This window comes from Equus caballus, chromosome 15, assembly GCF_041296265.1.
Source record: "Equus caballus isolate H_3958 breed thoroughbred chromosome 15, TB-T2T, whole genome shotgun sequence".
NCBI lineage: Eukaryota > Metazoa > Chordata > Mammalia > Perissodactyla > Equidae > Equus > Equus caballus.
The window spans coordinates 33,238,520-33,260,045 of record NC_091698.1 but is presented as its reverse complement, the minus strand read 5'-3'; the positions used below and the strand labels follow the sequence as shown (position 1 = coordinate 33,260,045).

The following is a 21,526-nucleotide window of genomic DNA, read 5'->3' as shown; positions in this document are numbered from 1 at the left end:
GTGCAGGAGGGAGTCCTTGAGAAGGTAATGGGTGTAGGATCCAGTGCCTGAGGGGAGGAATTTGTCTTGAATAAGAGCAGGGACATCTTTATTGTAACAGGAGGGAAGACAGAGAACACAGTACCTGAGGGAAGTTAACAGATCTGGTGATAGGACAATCCGTCTGAAGGCTTCTGTTTGCTCACTAGAGTGTGAGGTGAGGTCATCAGCTGAGAGAAAAAGAGGCACCAGGAAGGGAAAGGTTTGAGGAGAGAGCGGAGAATGTAAACAGACATCTCTGAGAGTGCGAAACTTCCTGGGGAAACTCCGTGGATTGGAGGTTTATGGTCATTAGTTTAAAATAAAATGAGCCACCTACTCTGGCTTCCTTCCTCCTCCCCTTCCTTCCTTTCTTCTTTGCTATCTGGGGCCCAGTGAGGTAGGAGGCTAGGTAGGTGATCACCAGAGAGGTGTCAGGACTGAGGAAGGCAGCAGCCCAGCAAGAGTAGGGAGACTGGTTACACACAAGAGGATTGAGGGAGGGGGAAAAATATATGATTTAAAAAATGATTAAAAAGATTTTAGCAAAATAATTTTAAAAATATTATAATAGACATGTAAACACATTGAGGAATGCAAAGAGAGTTTTCTTTTTTTTTTTCTTTTTAAGATTTTATTTTTTTTTCCTTTTTCTTCCCAAAGCCCCCTGGTACATAGTTGTATATTCTTTGTTGTAGGTCCTTCTAGTTGTGGCATGTGGGACGCTGCCTCAGCGTGGCTTGATGAGCAGTGCCATGTCCGCACCCAGGATTCAAACCAACGAAACACTGGGCCGCCAGCAGCAGAGCACGCGAACTTAACCACTCGGCCATGGGGCCAGCCCCACAAAGAGAGTTGTCATATTACAGAATCTTGTTGTCATCTAAAACATTTTAGAGGCCAGTCCTTCTAGTCATATTTGATAATGAGGAAAATGAAGTTCAGTGACTTCCCCAAAGCCACATAACAACTTGATGGCATAACTGAGATTAGAATCCTGGGATTCAGATTCCCAGGTCATCACTCTTTGTATAACAAAACAGTGATGCTCAAATACTTGATATGCTTATCACAAAAAAGGGGATTATAAGAATGAAAAGATAGGCTAAGAAAGAACAATCTAATGGAATTTTATTTTTTATAAATTCCTTTTTCTTCAATGTCAACTATTTGGAAAAATTGTGGTCATTCATAGATTTATATCCTAAAAACTGGGTTTAAATATGAATAAGCAAGGTATAATAGATAAGGAATTTTTACAACGGTAAGTGTGACCTACCCAAAAGATCTCCCCTTAAGTACAAACTACTCAGTTATTGCTCTTTCAAAAGAAAGTTATCATTGAATGGGAACAGATCACTGACACAGAACAACAAAATGCAGAAATTAGAACAATTTATTATAAACATTTCCAGAATATAAGCTGATTTTGTATAAAGACTCTTTGAAGCTTTAAAACTATATGTAACCTTTATTATTATTAATCATTATTATTATATAATGTATTTCATTTTCCACTTTCCAATCTAGAAAACACACTGCAAGTTAGATTTAACAAAGGAAAAAAAATCAATCTAAATTGCTTCATAGAGAAAAACTAATGAATATGAAAATACCCCACCCAAAACTAAAACAAATCCAATCAAGAAATAGACTCTGCAAAGCCTCTTAATCCTCCAATTTAAAATAAATGACCTCCTGAGAAAAAAAATACCTCCACTATCATAGCAATTTGATGAATAAAAGCAGTGCTACTCCCATTAAGAGAAATTATATTATATATAAGAAAAATGTAATGACGCTTTTAGAAAATAAGGAAAAGTAATTTCCACGTTGGAGAGTAAGCACACTAAATACTTTCTGTTCATTGGCCTTTGTTAGAAGTTAAAGTATCTGTTCACATGCAAAAAGTGATAAGAACATGAACATTATAACACCAAGGTCCTCAACTATTTTTTCAATTTAACCTCGGGAGAACCAACTCAAGAGCTTCAAAATCCAAGGATAGACTGGTCCCAAAGCATCTCCTCCTCTGTTCTTTCTTTGCCTTGTTCCTTTTTCTCTTTTCTATGCTTACGTTCCTCTTTCTTAGAGGCTACATCTCGGCTTTTTTTCTCCTTTCGATTCTTAGGCTTTTCTGTACTGACCCTGACTGTTTCCCCCTCTCTTTCGTTTCTTTGGATGCTCTTGTGTGTGTCTAAATCTATTTCCTCACAAGGTTTTTTCCTCTTATGCTTGGGCCGCTCCTCCTTTGGTTTTTCTCTGCCTTCCCCGGGGTGCCTTTTCCTCTTCTGATGTGTCTGTTTATGACTGGCTTGATGGGCACTGGTACTGTTTTCTGAGCAGAGGTGTTTGTAACCAGAGTCTACACTGTATGAGCTATAATTATACTCTTGCTGACTAAGGTTCAAGGGTACTGGTTTTTCTGAGAAACAGTCCCTGGTGAATTGACAGTAGCTCAGGGAGTCTAGTCTCAACCTCTTGTCAGGAGCTGGTAGCCACTGAGGTAACTGGTTTTCCACTGTTTGTGAGATAGTGCACGATCTTGGGTAGGTCTGGACAGTTTCAGACGGGAGTCTTTGATCAAACATTCTATACCTGGGTCTGGAATCAACCTCTTCTTTGTACCCACGGGTTTCCAAATAGTCCTCTCTCATCTTTCTGAAACAAGTCTTTGGCTCTAAGCCTCTGGCTTTCTGCACTCTGATATAATCTTCAAGTTCATCTTGAAAAGAGTCATATGTCTTCTTTGAATGCTTCATTAGGTTGACAACAAGGGAGTCTCTGTAGAGAAGATGGGAGAAAACTCTTCTTACTAGACTATTTTATTCTGAATATTTCCTTTGCTCTTGAAGAGAGCTTTGAAAAAGAAATCAAAGAAGCCCAAACAAATTAAAACCTAATTCAGCATAAACGTTAAATATCAAGACACTATATGCCAAAAAAGAGCAGGAAGATAGTCAAACATCTCCCAGGCCACTCACAAGTAACTTTATCCTTCTCAGAAGTGGAATGAAGAGGGAAGAAAGGAGCTGACATTTGGATTCTGTTAGGGCTAAAAATGTAAGGCATGTACGGATGTGTGGTACACATCTGTGGTGGATGATGGCCTGATCTAAATGTTCAGATATTTTCTAAAGTTCTGATTAATCAGTTTCTTGTATACTGATTTCTAAGAGAAGTAATAGAACCACAGAGAAGTAATTTGACCTTTAAAATCTTCAGTTTACTCAAACAATATAAAATAAACATACATACTTACCTGACTACAATACTATAAGACTTAGTAATAAAAGGATGTTTACAAAATGGTTTGGGAATGCTGGAAATTAGAAATTCAGCTACGAGATAAAACTACTCTTAGGTATAGGGCACAAGGGAAGGTGGGGGAACAGAGTTCCGTATCTTCTGTACAGGGCTTGGATTTCATTCCGCTGCTTCTGATTGGTGAAAAAAGCATTCTGGAATGCCTTCTGGTTTGTTCTCTCTCTATTAAAGTTCTGGTGGGAGGGTTAAGAGAGAAAATGGAGGTGAAAGCTGAGAGGGGTAGGATTCATGTAGAGAAAAGTTTCAGAAGAAATTTAAACTAGATATACTAGTTTTTGTTTGCTTGTTTGATGCCTTTTTGGGGGGCCAGCACTATTCCCGAGTCTCTTTCTTTCCCCCACCTCATCTCTTGCATTAGTATAAGTATAGCAGAAAATGTACTTACTATGAGATGATAATGCCCTAGACACTTTTGGTGATATATTTTACCTTCAAAAATTAGGAGGTAGCATAACCCACATAGAACTGAACATTTCTTCCCTTTAACAGAAACAAATAAGCCTGACATAACACTCTAAAGTCACCAATCATCAGCTATCTTTTCTTGAAATTTGAGATTAAAAATAAAGTCTAAATGAAGCCTAATTTGGTGAGTCAGAAAATTTACCTCCTATTTAACTTAAATAGTATATAAATTCTGAGTAGAATAAAATAATGTAACAAATATATGATTAAACATGGGCAAAACATTTAAATAGACACTTCAGAAAATATATACAAATGGTCAATAAACACATAAAAAGATATCATTAGTCATCATGTCAATGCCAATTAAAATCACAATGAGGGGCTGCCCAGTGGTGCAGCAGTTAAGTGCTCATGTTCCACTTCTCGGTGGCCCGGGGTTCGCCGGTTTGGATCCCGGGTGCGGACATGGCACTGCTTGACAAAAGTCATGCTGTGGTAGGCATCCCACGTATAAAGTAGAGGAAGATGGGCATGGATGTTAGCTTAGGGCCAGTCTTCCTCAGCAAAAAGAGGAGTATTGGCAGTAGTTAGCTCAGAGCTAATCTTCCTCAAAAAAAAAAAAATCACAATGAGATACCACCAAGCATTCAATAGAATGAGTGAAATTAAAAGAATGACAACACCAGTGTTGGTGAGGATGAGGAACAACTGGAATTCTCATACATTACTGGTGGGGATGTTTACAACCACTTGGAAAACAGTTTGGCGGTTTCTGAGGAAGTTAAACATAGACCTACCATATGATCAAGTTATTCCATTCCTAGATATTTACCCAAAGAAAAGGAAATATTATGTCCATGCAAAGACGTATACATGAATGTTCATAGCAGTTTTATTTGTAATAGCCCCTCAAACGAAAAAATCCAAATGTTAAACAACAGGTGAATGGATGAATAAGTCATGCATCACTTAACGACAGGGACACGTTCTGAGAAATGAGTCATGAGGTTATTTCGTTGTTGTGTGAATGTCACAGAGTACTTACACAAACCTAGATGGTACAGTCTACTACACACATAGGCTGTATGGTACTAATCTTATGGGACCACTGTTGTATATGGGGTCTGTCGTTGACAGAAATGTCATTATGCAGCGCACGACTGTAGTGGTATATCCACACAACGGAATACTATCAGTGATAAAAAGAAATGAACTAGTGATACACTCAACAACATGCATGAATCTCAAAATAATTATGCTGAGTGAAAGAAGCCTGACAAAAGAGAACATAATACATGATTCTATTTACATAATGCTCTAGAAAATGCAAACTTATCTATAGTAACAGTGGTTGCTTGGGGACAAAGCAGGATGAGGTGGAAGGGAGTAATATAAAGGGCATTTTTGGGGTATGGATATATTTACTATATCTTGATTATGGTGACCATTTTATGGGTATATACATCTATCAAGACCTATCAAATTGTATACTTTCAATAAAAAGTCACTAAAGGATTATAAAGATGTTGATAATTGCTGAAACTGGATGATGGGTACATGAGGGTTCATTATACTATTTTCTCTTCTCTTATGTTTGAAAAATTTTGATAATAAAAAGATTTTAGAATTAAAATATATCATAGCCACTGGGATGGCTATAATAAAAAAGACAGATGATATTAACTATTAGCAAAGAGGTAGAAAAATTGGAAACTTCATTCATTGCTGGTGGGAATGTAAAATGGTGCAGCTACTTTGGAAAACAGTTGGGCAGTTCCTCAAAATGTTAAACATAGAGTTACTCTATGACCCAGCAGTTTCACTTCTAGGTATATACCCAAGAGAACCGAAAACCTATGACCACAAAAAAACTTGTACATGAATGTTCACAGCAGCATTACTTAGAAAAGCTAAAAAGTAGAAACAACTTAATGTCCATCAGCTGATGAATGGATAAATCAAATGTGGTATATTCACACAATGGACTATTATTCAGCAATAATAAGGAATTAAGTACTGATACATAGTACAATGTGGATGAAACTTGAAGACATGCTAAGTGATGAAAGAGGCCAGTCCCAAAAGAACACAGATGATGCAGACATCAATAAAGAGATGAATGGAACCTTACCCTTATCACGCTGAGAACTTGGTGGAGAAATCTTATCATATTCACCCATTAATTGCTTCAGTTTTCTAGCGTGAACTTTCCCCAAATAACGAGAATGTGCAATAACCGGGGAGCTAAAAAACATGATGCAGAGATTACAAAATCTGTTTTTGTCCAATACTCCACTCCCAGTCACCTGAAACCAAGCACAATCTTGTTATAAAGATTAAATAATTCAAAGTTTAGAATTACATCATCAACACAGATCAATCATCTGAAAATTTACAAAATCCATCTTAATTTCTTATCATTTGCTTCCTGTAAATCTGAAGTAAAGCTAACTTTTTGAGCATGTATTTGACCCTGGAAAAATAAATATTTTGTTTATTTTAGAACAAAGTGATCTCAAATTTACAACTTTAAATTTGAAGGTAGCATTCATGATTTTGAATATATTTAGTGTGAATTAAGAGCTTAAGAATACAGTTTCACTTGCTTTCAAATCAAAGTATCAGTTTCAGTAGAAATAATCCTATGACTTATAAGCCTTTTATTTTCAACCTACCTCATAATGTGAGATCCTTTGTGATTCAAACTTTGTTCATTCAATGTGGTGTCTATGAACACAATAAAGGGAGATAAGATAGAAGATCACGTTAAACATTTAAGGTATATTTTCAATCTTCAACTAGATATCATTTTACATACCATCTGAAATCTTAATTTCCTAAGTGCTTGCAACGCTTTAGTACTAGTTTTTTGCTCATTAGAATGAAATTTTAGTATGAAAACATTTAGTAAGCCTCTAATATTTAATATGTTTTTATTTAGTCCAGAAAATGCCATTATGAAGGAGAAGTTACTGGGGTACCAGTAGGAGTCTGGACTTTATGGAAATGATCTAGGGTACAAGTATTAAAAGGCTGGGTTAAGAAATCCAGCCTTGGCATTTTGTGTTTTATAGTAGAGAATTTCAAGAAATGCAGTCTACTTTAAGATAGCCACTGATTCTAGCAATACCACTAATGTCATCTGAGAATCACATGCAGGAACCACAAACCATTTTTACCTGTGGTAGGCAAGCATCCCCCATAGTTGGTACAAACACGACCACGAGCAAGGCTCAGTAACCAAGGCTCAGACAAGCCACTGAAAGCTATGAAACATATATTACTTCATAATTAAAAACTCCATAAAAATTTAATTTAAAGGTTCTACAGGATATCTTCAACTTAAGCTTAATTTTCAGTACCAGTGTTATGATTAAAAAGGTTTGCTTAAAAATACTATGTATTCAAGAGTTGTAAATCAGAAACATTTTAGAAAGGACTTGAATATTTTAAAATATTTCTCTAATATATATAGTATCTCTCTAAATTATTTTTGAGTTGTAAAGGGTATAATTTCATTACATTTGACTCTAAAGTCAGCAAGGTAAAAAGTTAACTAAAAAGGCCTTCAGAACCTCCCTTGATTTGGAATTAATAATCACAACCTGACCACGATGATGTGACATGATTTTTCTATTAAAACTTTTTAATAAGAATAGGTAAATATTGTCTTTTGGTGACAAGCAAAACTTAGTAGAGATGGAAAATTTACTGAAGACTGGTCATTTAGAAGCTCAAGATATCCTAAAACAGAACAATGATTTCCCTCCTGGTTCAACCCTTAATACCAGATTTCCCATTTCTAAAAGCCAATGTTTTAAGCTGACACTGAGCTAAGAAACTTGGAGTCACCTTTAACTCCTTCACCCATCAAGCTCTTACTTTATTTTTCTTTATCTCTATTAAATAGTATCAAATTCCCAAACTCAAAATCTCAGCTATTTTTCTCCCGATCAAGTCCTGACTCATGTCAATTCTAGCTTTATAATGTTTTTTCAAAGCTATCCCATCATTTTTCAAGTCCCATAACACTAGTTAGTTCAAGTTTTCCATGCCTTTGGGCTTCATTAAACTCTATCACTATTAATCGAGTTTTGTCTTCAGGGTACTGTGGTGGGTACTGTGGGAGCAGGATAGGAAAAAAAGAGATGAATATTTATTGACTACTACATGCCAAACAAGATAATAGATTTTTCTTTCAGTCTTTTACCTCTGTAAGGTAAGTAGAATTTGCCACATTTTGAAGATTAATATATCAGGATTCAAAGAAATTAAAATAACTTGCTGCATGTGTTAACTGATAGAGCCTGATCTTAAACTTATTTTTACACAGCTGTTCTATACATTGGGAATTATAAATAAGTGAACAAGACAATTCCTAATATCAAGGAATTTACAATTTTGTAAAAATGATAGGCAAAGAACTATAATGCAGGACAAAAATGTGTTAAGTGCCTAAGACACAGGAAGGTACAATGTCTTCCTGCTGAGGGGTTTGGGGAAGGTTTTATGGAGAATGGATTTGGATTGATCCTTAGGAGATGGGTAAAATTTAGAGGAAAAAATGTGAAGAAAGGGTATTCTGGAAGAGGGAAGGACATTAGAAAAGGCATATCTGCTTTAGATAAAACAAGGTATGCATCAATGTAGCCAAGGACAGCGCTGTAAAGGTGGAATGGGGCCAGATCATAATAGGCCTTATTAGAGCATTTGGGTTTCATTCTGCAGTCAACAGGGGAAGAGACTCAAAATGGGGATATTGGTTAGGAGGGTGTTGCATGCAAGAGATTATTGGGCTGAACCAGAAGAGTGGTAGTGGGAAGGGAAAAGAATTTAAGACACATCGTACAGGTGGAATCAGAGGAATTTGTGCTAACTGGGGAGAGAGCAGGTAGAAGAGAGGAGAAGCACAGACAACTCTAAGGCTTTCATCCTGGGTAAAAGTTACCTTTGTCAGAGAGGATAACAAAGAGAAAGAGAAGAGTTACTATTACTGTTATTGCTGCTGCTACTATTTCCCAGGAGGAGGGAAGTAGGGAGTGGAGTAGAGAAGCATAGTGTTCAAAAAGATGGTGAATTTGATTTTGGAATAAATTCAGATTCTATCAAATTCCTAACAACTTTCACATCTGTCCTTTCCGTTCCTCTATTCCATTCCTCTGTGTGTTTAATTCCTCCATGTGAAACTGGGTTTAAAAAACTTGCAAATGTTCCATGTCCCTTGAAGTTCCTTACAAATTAAGATTACAAATTAACATAGTTGGGCACTTGAACTAATTGTATATGTACCAAATTTCTATGAACATGGTGTGCAACAGGAACCATTAGAGAAAAGAAGGCAAGATAGTAAATTCTAGGTGTTGTAGAACTCTTCCCTCAGAAAATTTTGACGCTAACCTTTCTTCCATCTGCATAGTGAATACTATTTACTCACTACAAAGCTTGTAGCATTCTGCAGTTTGAAGAACATAGACTTTGATTATTATGAAGTACAGTAAAATTATCACTTCCTCTGACCTGGCCACTATTTCCGTTCTTACCATTTTATTTAGCTTAGCCTTTTTTTTTTTTTTTTTTAGCAGGTGTCATATTACAGATTTCCACTGACCTTTGTAATTGCTAAAATCCTAGAGGTAGCATCTCTCCTCCTATATTGGCTATCTTCTCCCATCTGGTACATAACATAACCGATTTCTTTTTCTAAATGCAAGACTTTATACTTCATCTTGTTATGGGCTTAGGCCACCATTCCTATCTATGAAGATGTTTAAATCTTGACATTTGCTACGGTTCCCATAGTTTTTATATGCATTCAGTCTACGTCTTCACCCACGTCACTGGTAAAAACTTTAAGAAGGAGAAGAGCAGGATAAGACCTATGACATGCTTCAAAGAATCCAACCTCTTTTTGCATCTAAGATTGATCCATTGTTCACTAGCAATCTATGGTTCTAATCAGAAAGATATTCAGGATTTGATAGAATCTGAGTTTATTCCAAAATTAAATTTGGCATCGTTTTGAACACTCAATGCTTCTCCACTCCACTCCCCACTACCCTCCCTTCTTATGGGTCTGATTATTCAAATCTATTTGTGCTAAATAGAGGTCTTATTTTTCCATTTTGTTGCTATTTGAAAGATATTATGACATGCCCTCCCAAATTGTAACCATTCTTTCTACAGCAATGGTTCTAATCTCAATTATTTGACGAAAGCATTCTACAGGCAGGCAGGTGAACTTTTATTGCCAGGAGCTCTAGAGGGTATATAGCCTAAAGAGACCAATCACAAAACAATGCATTTCAAGTTTCATGGTTTACTTATAAAAACTCACATAAAAACTTCTTTTATATAACATGGATGTTTTAAGACTAGAGTTCAAGAAGTTCACTCTAGTCTTAAAACATCTACTTTACATAAAAAATCTTTAGTTAATCTTTAAATAAAATGTGCCATTTAAACTTCAAGTACTCCTAGCACACTGCTGATTACCTCAAAAACCTCAGGGAATCTGAGTATCCTCATTGAAGAAATACGGTCCCACAACATTCCTCTGACCTACCAGTAGATCTTTCACAAAAGAAAATGAGACATGACATCACTTGTGGTTTTAGTAAATCCGTGTTACCTTTTAAGGTTCCTTTTTTTTTAGGTTCCTTTCAAAGTATTACATTCACAAGTGATCTGTTCTGTAACACTTATCCAGCATCGCCCTTACTACGTATCAGGTACTGTCTAGGCACTCATAAATAGTAATTAATTTTAGGGGCCGGCCTGGTGGCACAGCAGTTAAGTTTGCATGTTCCGCTTCGGTGGCCCGGGCTTCACTGGTTCGGATCCTGGGTGTGGACATGGCACCGCTTGGTACGTCATACTGTGGCAGGTGTCCCACATATATAGTGGAGGAAGATGGGCATGGATGTTAGCTCAGGGACTACTCTTCCTCAGCAAAAAGAGGAGGATTGGCTGCAGATGTTAGCTCAGGGCTAATCTTCCTCAAAAAAAAAAAAAAAAAACGCTAAAAAAAGAACTAATTTTATCATCTTAAGACCCCTATGGGCTAAGTACTATATTATCCACATATATATTTTTTTTTCTTGAGGAAGACTGTCCCTGAGCTAACATCTGTTGCCAAGTTCCCTTTTTTTGCCTGAGGAAGATTGTTGCTGAGCTAACATCTGTGGCAATCTTCCTCTATTTTGCATGTGGCATGCTGCCACAGCATGGCTTGACTAGTGGTGTTTAGGTCTGTGCCCTGGATCCAAACCTGCGAACCCTGGGCTGCCAAAGCCGAGCACGGGAACTTAACCACTATGCCACTGGGCTGGCCTGTTATCATCTGTATTTTATAAAAGAGGAAACTGAGGCACAGAAAAGTTAAGAAACATGTCCATGACTGCAGTTAGTAAATGACAGAAGCAGTCTGGCTCCAGAATCTGTGTTAACTGTTATGCTCAGCTACCTTTCTAACTCATGTAAAACTTCTCAGTCCACATTCTAGAATCCACTCCTCCTCTTTTTAAAAATGGAAACATTTTCTGATCACCAGGCTTTACACATCTCTCCATAAAAAAAATTAAAAGCAAGCCATAAAATGAGAGAAAATATTCCCATCTCACATATTAGACAAAAGACATACTTAGAATACATAAAGAACTCTTATGACTCAATAGGACAAATTCAATTTAAAATGGGCAAAAGATTTGAACAGATACTTTAGAAAAGAATATATATAAACAGGCAAGTAAATGTGAATTAAAACCACAAAGAGATACCACTACACCACCACTAGAATCGTTAAAATGAAGAGGGCTGAAAATATCAAGTGTTGGTAAGGACGTCAAACAAATGGAACTCCCATACATCGCTGGTTGGAATTTAAAATGGTACTTTACAAAGCAGTTTGACAATTTCTTTAAAAGTTAATCATCCACCATATGACCCAGCCATTCACTCATATGTATTTGCCCAAGAATAATGAAATAATATGTCCATGTACATAGCAGCTGTACATAAATGTTTATAGCAGCTTTATTTGTAATAACCAAAAACTGAAACAACCCTAATGTCTCTCAACAGGTGACTGGATAAACAAAATGTGGCATATCCATACAATAGAATTACTCAGAAATAGAAAGGAACAAAATAGCAATACACACAACATGGATGAATTTGAAAGTCATCAAGCTAAGTGAAGGACACAAAAGAGTATACTGTATGACTCTACTTATAAAACGTTCTAGAAATGCAAACTAATCTACAGTGAGAGAGAGATTAGTGGTTGCTGGCAACAGGAGTGGAGGGAGGGAAGGATTATAAAGGGGCATGAGAAAACTTTTGGGGTGGATGGAAACATTTAGCATTTTGTTCATGACGGTGGTTTCATGTCAAAAACTCATTGAATTGTACACTTCAAATATGTACAGTTTATTGTAAGTAAAATATATCTCAACAAAGAGTACTAGAGGAGCTTAAAAACATATAATGGATGTTTCAGAAAAAGAAATAATTCTACCTTAATTTATTAAACTGGATTTTTCAATGTTGGCTTTGTTTACAGAAAGATCATCTACCTAAGAAAGGCAAAGTCACCTATGTGGAACGACTGTCATTGTTGTTTACCTCATTGCTCAGAGGAGCCGGACACAGGGACTCTGCAGTCAGTTCTAGCACTTATCAGCTGTGGCAGCTTGGTCAAGTTTCTCAGCCTCTCTATGCCTCAGGTTCCTCATCACTAAAATAGGGATATAACATACACCTCACAGCTGTGAGCCTTAAGATTAATATATGTAAAGTGCTTAGAAGAGTGTACGGCATACAGCAAGCACTGTAGGAGTGAGCTATTTTTATTGTTATTAAGAATTTCGTCTATTTAATTGACAGTGAAATGTTCTCTCAACCAGTTATTCTAGTAACTACAGAAAGCGCAATAAAGGAAAGGTTATGTGTAAACAAGGCTGGAGTACGTGACAGGAGTACTTAATTCTTTCTATTTCAAGCTAACTCATGTTTTAGAGGGACTTTTTTTAAATGAAAGTTGAAAGTTGGACTTGATCCTTATTGTCTCTCCTGATTGCTCTGATTCTAAACCAACTCTGAAGATTTCAGCTTATGTCCTGTGTTAATGTGTGCCATAAATACTTAATACCCCAAAGAGTATAGATTATCAAGCAGAAACACCTAGGGATCTTAGCTATTTTACTAGCTATTTACAGGCTAGTATTAGGTCCCAAGCAAGAAATAGTTTGTCTTAACTGAAATTCATCTAGAGTATTTTTCTTAGATGTATCTTCTACAACTCTTGTAAAAAACCTAGCAAAACTCTGAAAACTTGGTTTCCTATTTGTACTGCACATACACCACAAGCCTAGTTATAGATGAGCACCCACAGCGCCATTTACTTGCTCATTTACTTCCAGGAAAGATACCATAGTGCGAAGAGGAAGAATATGGAATCTTTTATTTTGGAGAAATGAAACTATGCAGGTTATTACTCAACAGTTGTACAAGGATTGGTCTTTTCATTTTATGTAACAGTATGTGAAGCTGTCGTGAAAGTTACACTAATAAAAACACTGCACATCAACCAGTGTGTTAAATATGAAACACATTGGGGCTGGCCCGGTGGCACAGCAGTTAAGTTCCCACGTTCCACTTCTCGGTGGCCCGGGGTTGGCCGTTTGGATCCCGGGTGTGGACATGGCACCACTTGGCATGCCATGCTGTGGTAGGCATCCCATGTATATAGCTGAGGAAGATAGGCATGGATGCTAGCTCAGGGCCAGTGTTCCTTGGCAAAAAGAGGAGGATTGGCAGCAGTTAGCTCAGGGCTAATCTTCCTCAAAAAAACCCAAAAGCAAACAAACACACGAGTAGTATGAATTACTCATAATTCAAAACTGTCTAAAAGGAGCTTATCTAAGAAACACTGTACTTTTCCTAATTCTAGACCTATCAGAGAGAACTTATTCCATTCCAACCCCTCATTTAGAAATTGCAAAACCTGAACTTTTGCATTGTATGAAATAACACACAAACATTTTAATGTGTCACGTTTGATGAATAAACTGAATTTGACTGAAAAATTTAATAAAAATTTTCATGCCCCACAGCACATTATCTGTGTCATGACATGGCATTAAACATAATACAGCATAAAGGTTTTCTTTTTGAGGAAGACTACCCCTAAGCTAACATCTGCCACCAACCGTCCTCTTTTTGCTGAGGAAGTCTGGCCCTGAGCTAACATCTGTGCGCATCTTCCTCTACTTTATATGTGGGATGCCTGGCACAGCATGGCTTGACAAGCAGTGCCACGTCCGCACCTGGGATCCAAACCAGGGAACCTCGGGCCACTGAAGCGGAACATGCGAACTTAACTGCTGCGCCACCAGGCTGGCCCCCCATAAAGGTTTTTTAAAATGTTTATTAAATGTCTTTAATTTTCGAATAAAAACATTTTTGAGCAAAATTAGGATGTTAATTTGGTTAGTTTTAGGTGTAAGTAGCTCAATTCTTCCCGTTTAATAAATACACCAAATAAATGACATGGTCCTATATTTTTAAATCTAATTCACTAAGAAGTATTAAGACAGGTTTTATATCTCCATTATTTGCATCTTCTTTCTCTCAGCAATGTTATGTAGCATTCATTGTATTTTGTTAAAGTTATCCAACAGTATTTTGTTTTTTGTTGCAATAACAAATAGTATTTAAAAAAATCTCAACTTCTAATTACTTGTTGCTAACGTTTAGAAATACTATTGATTTTGTATACTGATCTTGTATTTTGTGCCCTTGGTAAACTCACTTACTTTAGTAGGCTTTTCTTAGATTCCTTGGGGTTTTCTACAGATGATCATATCCTCTGCAAATACAGACAGTGTTATTTCTTCCTCTCCAATTTGTACACCTTTTCTTTCTTTTTCTTGATTGTACTGACTAGGATCTCCAGCATAATACAGAATGGAAATCCTAAGAATGGACATCCTTGCCTTGTTCCTGCTCTTGAGTTTTGCAATCTTTTAATACCTTTATAATCTTAGGAAAGACTAAGCAGAGCACAGCATTATGTTTTAGGAGACTACGTAACTGATTGTTATCTTTGCCAAAGCATGTTGTTTCATTCCTTTTTAACCCTGAAGGTCAAACCCCATTTAAGTTTTTAGAGATCTTAACTGTGCTAGAAATGCAGCCATGTACCTGTCAGCATCTTGAATACTCCTAGCTATATTAGTTATTAACTTTGCCTTTCAGGAAATGAGATTAACATCTGACCTATGAGTTTGCCAAGCTCTAGCTATTTCACAATAATAAAACAATCCCCAAAATAACTAAGAGTTTACTGTGGCATATTTCCAATGACCAATACAAAGGGATTAACAATAACTGGGAGTCTAGTTACACGTTTAATATAAAAGGTGTCTTTATTTAAATTAAGTCTTTGAACATCAATAATTATAAGGACTCTATGGCTAGCCAGCTCAAGGATCATGCTTGTGAAGTTAGTTTTTATTTGGATCCAAGCCAGACATTCTACATCAGAATGCCATCAAATGCATGCCATTCCTTCTAAAGGGTTAGTAAATGTGAATGGATCTGTAAAAGGAGGAAAAAACCCCCAATGCTCATGTCCTAATATATGTGCTGAATATAGTAGTGGCAATCTTAAGTTAGTCATTTTAACATACTTAGTTAATATTACCATACTGACACTTAATAAATCCAGTGATCTGAAACAAATAACCATAAATGTCTCTCCAGACATCCTCCTCCCAACCATTCTTCCCAGTTGCCAATATTAGGTTTACAACATAATGTGCTCTGACGTGCCTATAGCAAATATGTTGTGGGCAGAGCACAGATTTATACAAAACAATGAACTACCCATGATATTTCAGGAGTCTGACTAATCCATATTTAAAACTGCATTTTCTCCACTTGCTTTTTTTTTTTTTCTAATTTCCCTAAAAACATTACCACTCACCTCTTTAAAATGGCTGTGTTTAATTCATCTGTATATCCTTAGTACTGAGCATAGTACCTGGTACTTTAGCAGGAGCTCAATAAATATTTTCTGAATAAATGTAAGAAGGGCTATTAGCTAAATTTTCTGTCATTTGACTTGAATCTTTGCTTAATATCATGAAAACAAAGAAAAACATTTTTAGGTAATTGCTATGTAAATGGGTTAATGATTCAATAAGTCAGAAATGTCCTTCATTCTAAAACTGAGTCTATTTAATTTTTCTTTCTTAAAAAGCAGATAAGCAAGAATTTTTTGTTGTGGTTTTGTTTTTACTGATTTGTCAGGAATATCATTACTTGGTACAAATTTATTTGTCAAAAGTGTTTGAGAAACCTCATTGAATGAATTAGAGTGTCCTGGACAATATTATGACACCTTGACCGTAAATTCCATGTATATTTCTTTTCATATAAGTCTGGTCATGGTATTTATTTTTTTTGTGATTGAGTTTAATTTCTCAATTTCCTATTTGTAATCTTACACCTTCTATATCTTTCCTGCTTGCCAATTTTTAATCCTTACTGACTTTTGTTCATTATCAAGCCCAATACAGAGGAGCTCCTCATAAAAGTGTTACAGGGGAAAATGGATTAGCAGATGCTCTTCAAATTAGATTTAATGGTCCTATCAGGATGAAAGTGAGAGTGGAATTTTAAGAACCAGAAGCATGACAATTCTTTGGTACCTTTGGAGTAATTTCCTAATAAAGTCTTTTAAGAAAAAAAAAAGGCACTGGCTAAGTACCAAGCAACACTTTTTTTTCTCTTCTTGTTTATGTACTATCTTTTTTTTTTTTTAAAGATTGACACCTGAGCTAACAACTGTTGCCAATCTTTTCTTTTTTTCTGCTTTATCTCCTCAAACCTCCCCCCCACCCCGTACATAGTTGTATATCTTAGTTGCAGGTCCTTCTACTTGTTATGTACTATCTTAATTGGCAATTATTTAAGGCTTTTATAAATATCTAAACTAAAAACATCTATTAAGTCCTACTAGTGTTTTAAATAGTATATCAAATATTTACATTTGCTAAGTAGCATTTAACTGAACAGTTAATGAAGGATATTTATCTGAAATAAAGCGACGAGGTAATTTTTTAGGTAAAAAAATTCTATTTTGTTTTCCGAATCCTAGTGAATAGTCTCAACCCTAACTCAACAGAGATTTCATTACTCTTTGACTGTCATCCGATGGCCATTATAGGTGGAAATTTCATGTTTTATGAGTTGCTGCTCTAGTACAGTTAGCCATGGAGAGAGTATAACAGGAAATTTCAAAATCAGCTCAGAATTTTAAAACTGTCAAGGACCTCAGAGTTTGGTTAGTGCAAGAGTTCCTCAACCTCAACACTACTGACATTCTGGGTAGGATAATCTTTCGTTGTTGGGGGCTGCCCTGTGCATTTTAGGATGTTTGTAGCATCTCTGGCCTATACCAAATGAATGCCAATAGCACCTGTGCTCACTACACTCTTCCTTGCTCAGTGGTGAAAACCAAAAATGCTTCAGATCTTGCCAAATGTCCTCTGGGATGGGGAATTGGCGGGGTGGAGGAGGGGAGTGGGCAAAATTACCTCTGGTTGAGAGCACGCAATTGGGCTGGTCCAATTTCCCCTCCCCACAGATGAAACACTCTAAGGAAAATTTGGGACTTTGAAAATTTGAAGGATAAGTTAGGGACTTACTCAGGGTCATACAGCTAGTGGAGAAACTAGCACTAAAACCTATTACTAGTCAAGACTCCTATTGCAGTATTGTCATCATAGCACCTTGAAGTGGTCTAGAAAGGTTATTGCTAGCATTGTGTGAACTGACATTGTTTAAAGTCTTTAGTAACTGCACATATTCAAAGTCCTTGCAAAAAATAAACAAAATGCCAGGCCTGACGAAATGCTGTTTTTCCATGAGAAACTGTTTCCAAATCTTCCTGCAATCTGGCTGTGGGTGCCAAACTGAAGTGCAGGCTTGACATCTATAAACTACCCAGGCTCACTTGTTGGTGAGAGGCACGAAGTTTGGCATGAAGACAAAAAAAGTCAGATTTTATTTTTTTTTATCTCAGAACCGTGATTGAAGACACTAACTCTAGTCTTCCAAAGGTTGCCTTCACTAAGAGACAAAATGGAATGTCATTTAGTTGCAATGAATTTCTAATTTCCATTTTTAGTGAATTAAATTTATATAAAGTGCTTACAAAAATGTTTTAAGAACTTTATAATATTGTAGAACTTTGTCATTCCTCCAAAGTGAAAGGTGTAAGAGATTATGGAATAGCACACAAAAATAGAATATATCATGGAAGAGGGTGAAAAAATTATTTTTATGAGGTTATTATATTTACTGATGTCCTTCCAGGAAAAAGGAATGTAAATTATTCTACAATATTCTGATTTCCACCATCTTTCACCCTGCAGACAAAAAACAACATAAGCTAACACGGCAAATACTAAAAGTTAATTATGAAATTGAAGATGGCTAAATGTTTTATTGAGATCTGCAGTGGGATCACACTCCACCGTCTAAAATCATTCCCCAAACGGCCTTAAAGCCTTTTCTCACAGTTCGGAGCAAGCAGGCTGTTTGCAGGTTTATAGCACTTGTAAGAACTCAAACATTTCCTAGATTGAGATGATCAAGAAACAGCTTTTTTGTGTTAGGGGCAATGTCTTGGTGAGAACTGTAAAAACTTCCCACAGGAACGGACTTGACCAAATTGTAACCTGGCCTCTAGGAGCCTGAGGCTGAATCCCTGGGATGACCCAGCCCCGTTTTGGGCTCCTGTTTGGAAAAGCTCAGGGCTGTCAAAATAAATTTATTGTTTGTTCTAGCCAACACCTGATGATAGGTCCCTGACCTCTTTTTTTTCGAGCATTAACTAAAAAGGGCTGACAATTGTGCATCCTTCCTCTGTTCTTTTGAGATGTCTGTCTGTCTCCCACAACTTCTCGAGGACCTGAAACTCATTCCTTCGAAATGTAACCATCAGGAAGGGCAGGGTCCTGCTAACTACCGTGATTGCCGGTAATCAGGCAGAGCCGACCTCACTGCAGTTACAACCCTCGGTCATTTTTCACCTCCCTGCCTCGACTTGAACCCCACCTCTCCCTCATTCCCTCACTTTCCCTTTAAAATCCCAGTCACTGCGCACATCGGAACGGAGCTCAGCTCTTTCCCCACTGTCCGTAGTGACGGAATAAAATGTTTCCCTCGCTCTAGTGTCCGCCTTTGTCATCTTTGACACGGGTAGACCCTGGATATATTAAAACTCAGGCCACTATGAAGAGAGGCCTGTAAATCTCAGAAGCTTGCTTTACAGGGCGTTATCCTCGAAAAGCAGGAAAACGCCCCAGAGGGATCCCTCGAAAGCCTCCCCCTCTTCCCACGCTCCCTCCGCCTCTCCCCGAGGAGCCTGCGGGAAGTCAGTTTCCAGGATGTGAGTTTCGCCCAGCGCACGTTCACTCCCGTCAACGTCTCGGGCCTTTTCTCTGTCCCTCAATCTTGGCGTTTCCTCGTCGATCCCCTTCCCTTTCCCTGACACTCCAGGGCCACAGCCTTCTAATGGCCGCCTGTCTGTCCCACTCGAACCTCAGCACGCTGAGGCGCCCTTCCCCTCCACACTCCACCGGCGGGCCCAGCGCCCCTTTCCGGGGCGGCGGCTGGGGCGCCGAGTGGAGCGGAGGGACGCTGGCCCCGTCCAGGTCGGCCATTTCGCAGAGTCGGGGCGCGCCCGGCGGGCTGGGCCGCAGAGCTGAGAGCCTGAGGACCGGCCGCCCCCGCCGCCGGGCGGGAACTCACCTTCTTTGAGGCAGGGGCGGGCGTCTACAACTACTGTCCCCCTCCCCGCCAACGCCGCCGGCCGGGGGATAGGCCGAGGGGGAGGTGGCGGAGAGGCAGGGACAACCGCTGCCTCCACCGCCGCCTCCGCCGCCGAGCAGGCGGGGTGGGGGGAGGAGGCGGAGACCGCGCTTCCTGGGGGGAAGTCGCCGCCACCACCGGCGGCTGACTGGACGGCGCCGACGCCATGGCGGAGAGGCGCGCTCCTGCGCGTGCGCGGCCGCCGGGCTCCCAGAAAGCCCCTTTAGCCCCGACTCCCTGTTTGCTCCGCCCCCTTCATCCGCCTTTTCCGGGGCTTCGCTCTAGCGTCGCTCCCCTGGCTCAGTCCTGTGCGGTTCAGGTACCCTGCCGTGGGGAGGGAAGGAAAAGCACGCGAGGCCAGTCGCCTTCGGAGAGTGACTCTAAAACCAGCTAAGAAAAAAAGGTCTAGAAATCTGCGGATTCTGCCTCCAGAGTATCTGAAAAATACATCGTCTCCTGCTTTATCATTCTTTGCTTTGCTAGGGCCTTTAATACACAGTGTAGATTAAACAGGATCCTTGGTCATGATACGTTGTCATCATTGGTCCGTAAATGATCTTTCTCTCTCTCTGTCAATGTATGTATATATGCATGTATATACATATATATACACACATATGTTAGCATCTCATTCCCCATCTTCCAAGGAAATCAGTACCCTGGTTTGTAGTCATTTCCTTGCATGTGTATCTTTACCACATACCTGTATGGCTAAAAAAAGTTTAGACTGTTTCTGAATTTCATAAGGTTTATCTCTCTCTCTATGCAGTATTCTGGGACTTGTTTCACTCCACCTGTTGAGGTTCATCCAAGCTGTTGTATATAGATGTTACTTACTTGTTTCACTGCTGTATGATATTCCACCCATTTTCCTGTTGATGGGCGTGTGTCCTGGTGTACTGTGCAAAAGTATCCCTCCTTTCCTGTCACACTGCCCTTGCCTAATTCCAGGTTCCCAACATCTTTTGTTGGAACCATGGCAATAGCTGCCTAACAGAAACTCTTCTTCTGACTTCACCACTCCAATCTGCTCTCTATAGAGCTGTCAAACGGTTCTGTCTAGAAGTTGTCACTGGCTGCCCACTGTCTGTTGGAGAATTGAACCGTGAGTTCTACCCAGCTTCTGGGCACCTCCTTGATCCAGTTATCTTCCTATTGCTCTCACTGCCCCACTCTGCTGTCACTTTATGATTCAGCAACGTTAAACATTTACTGATTGCTGTAAATACCAAGCTATTGCATAACTCAACTTATTGTATATGCTGGGCCCTCTCCCTGGAATGTGCACCCTCTAATTCCTAATGAACTCCTCCTCAGAAGTAAATACTATCCTGAAAGCAGCATTTCTTTATACTTTTGCTACGTATGTATGTATCCTTAAGTAACATGAAGTATTGCTTTGTGTGGCTTAAAACTTTACGTGAATGTTATACATACTATTTATTCCTTTGCAAATTGGTTTTTTCACTCACTGCTATTTTTTTTATAAAAATGCATGCTGAGATGTGAGGTTCTAATTCATTCACTTTCACAGCTCTATGACATTCCATTGCGTGAATACACCATATGCTATCCATTCTCCTATTGATAGGTATTGAGTTTGTTTCCCATTTTTGCTTTTACAGACAGTGCTACTTTAAAATTCCTGTGCAGTCTCCTTCTGTATACATGTGAGAGTTTCTCTGGGGATTATACTTAGGAGATGCTGCTGCTTTTTAACTAGGAGGGCTCCATAATACCCACCTCAAAGGGTGTTGTGAAAACATATGAAGTAATGTAAGTAAAACACAATTTCAAGCATTTAAACAGTTATTGTTGCTGTTAGAGTAGCTTTCGAATGTACACGAAACACTAGGACATAAAAGACAAGAGTCTGGTGCCCCAATGGTAA

At 38.4% G+C, this 21,526-nt stretch overlaps 1 protein-coding gene across 6 annotated transcripts; it reads right to left on the bottom strand.

Moving 5' to 3' along the window:
* Positions 1–1,396: 1,396 nt before the first annotated feature.
* KRCC1 (lysine rich coiled-coil 1) lies at positions 1,397–19,841 on the bottom strand. 6 transcript variants are annotated; one of them, XM_070236205.1, is made up of 5 exons: positions 19,576–19,722; positions 14,568–14,620; positions 6,429–6,480; positions 5,885–5,997; positions 1,397–2,802 (listed from the first exon to the last, which is right to left on the bottom strand). In XM_070236205.1, the coding sequence occupies exon 5, from the start codon at positions 2,778–2,780 to the stop codon at positions 2,010–2,012; it is 771 nt and encodes a 256-aa protein (XP_070092306.1). In that variant the 5' UTR covers positions 2,781–2,802; positions 5,885–5,997; positions 6,429–6,480; positions 14,568–14,620; positions 19,576–19,722; the 3' UTR covers positions 1,397–2,009. The 6 variants fall into 6 exon arrangements, with proteins under 6 accessions (XP_070092306.1, XP_070092305.1, XP_070092308.1 ...); XM_070236204.1 differs by lacking the exon at positions 14,568–14,620 and adding an exon at positions 6,933–7,019; XM_070236207.1 differs by having other exon boundaries at positions 5,885–6,059; positions 19,576–19,713.
* Between the last annotated feature and the right edge of the window lie 1,685 nt (positions 19,842–21,526).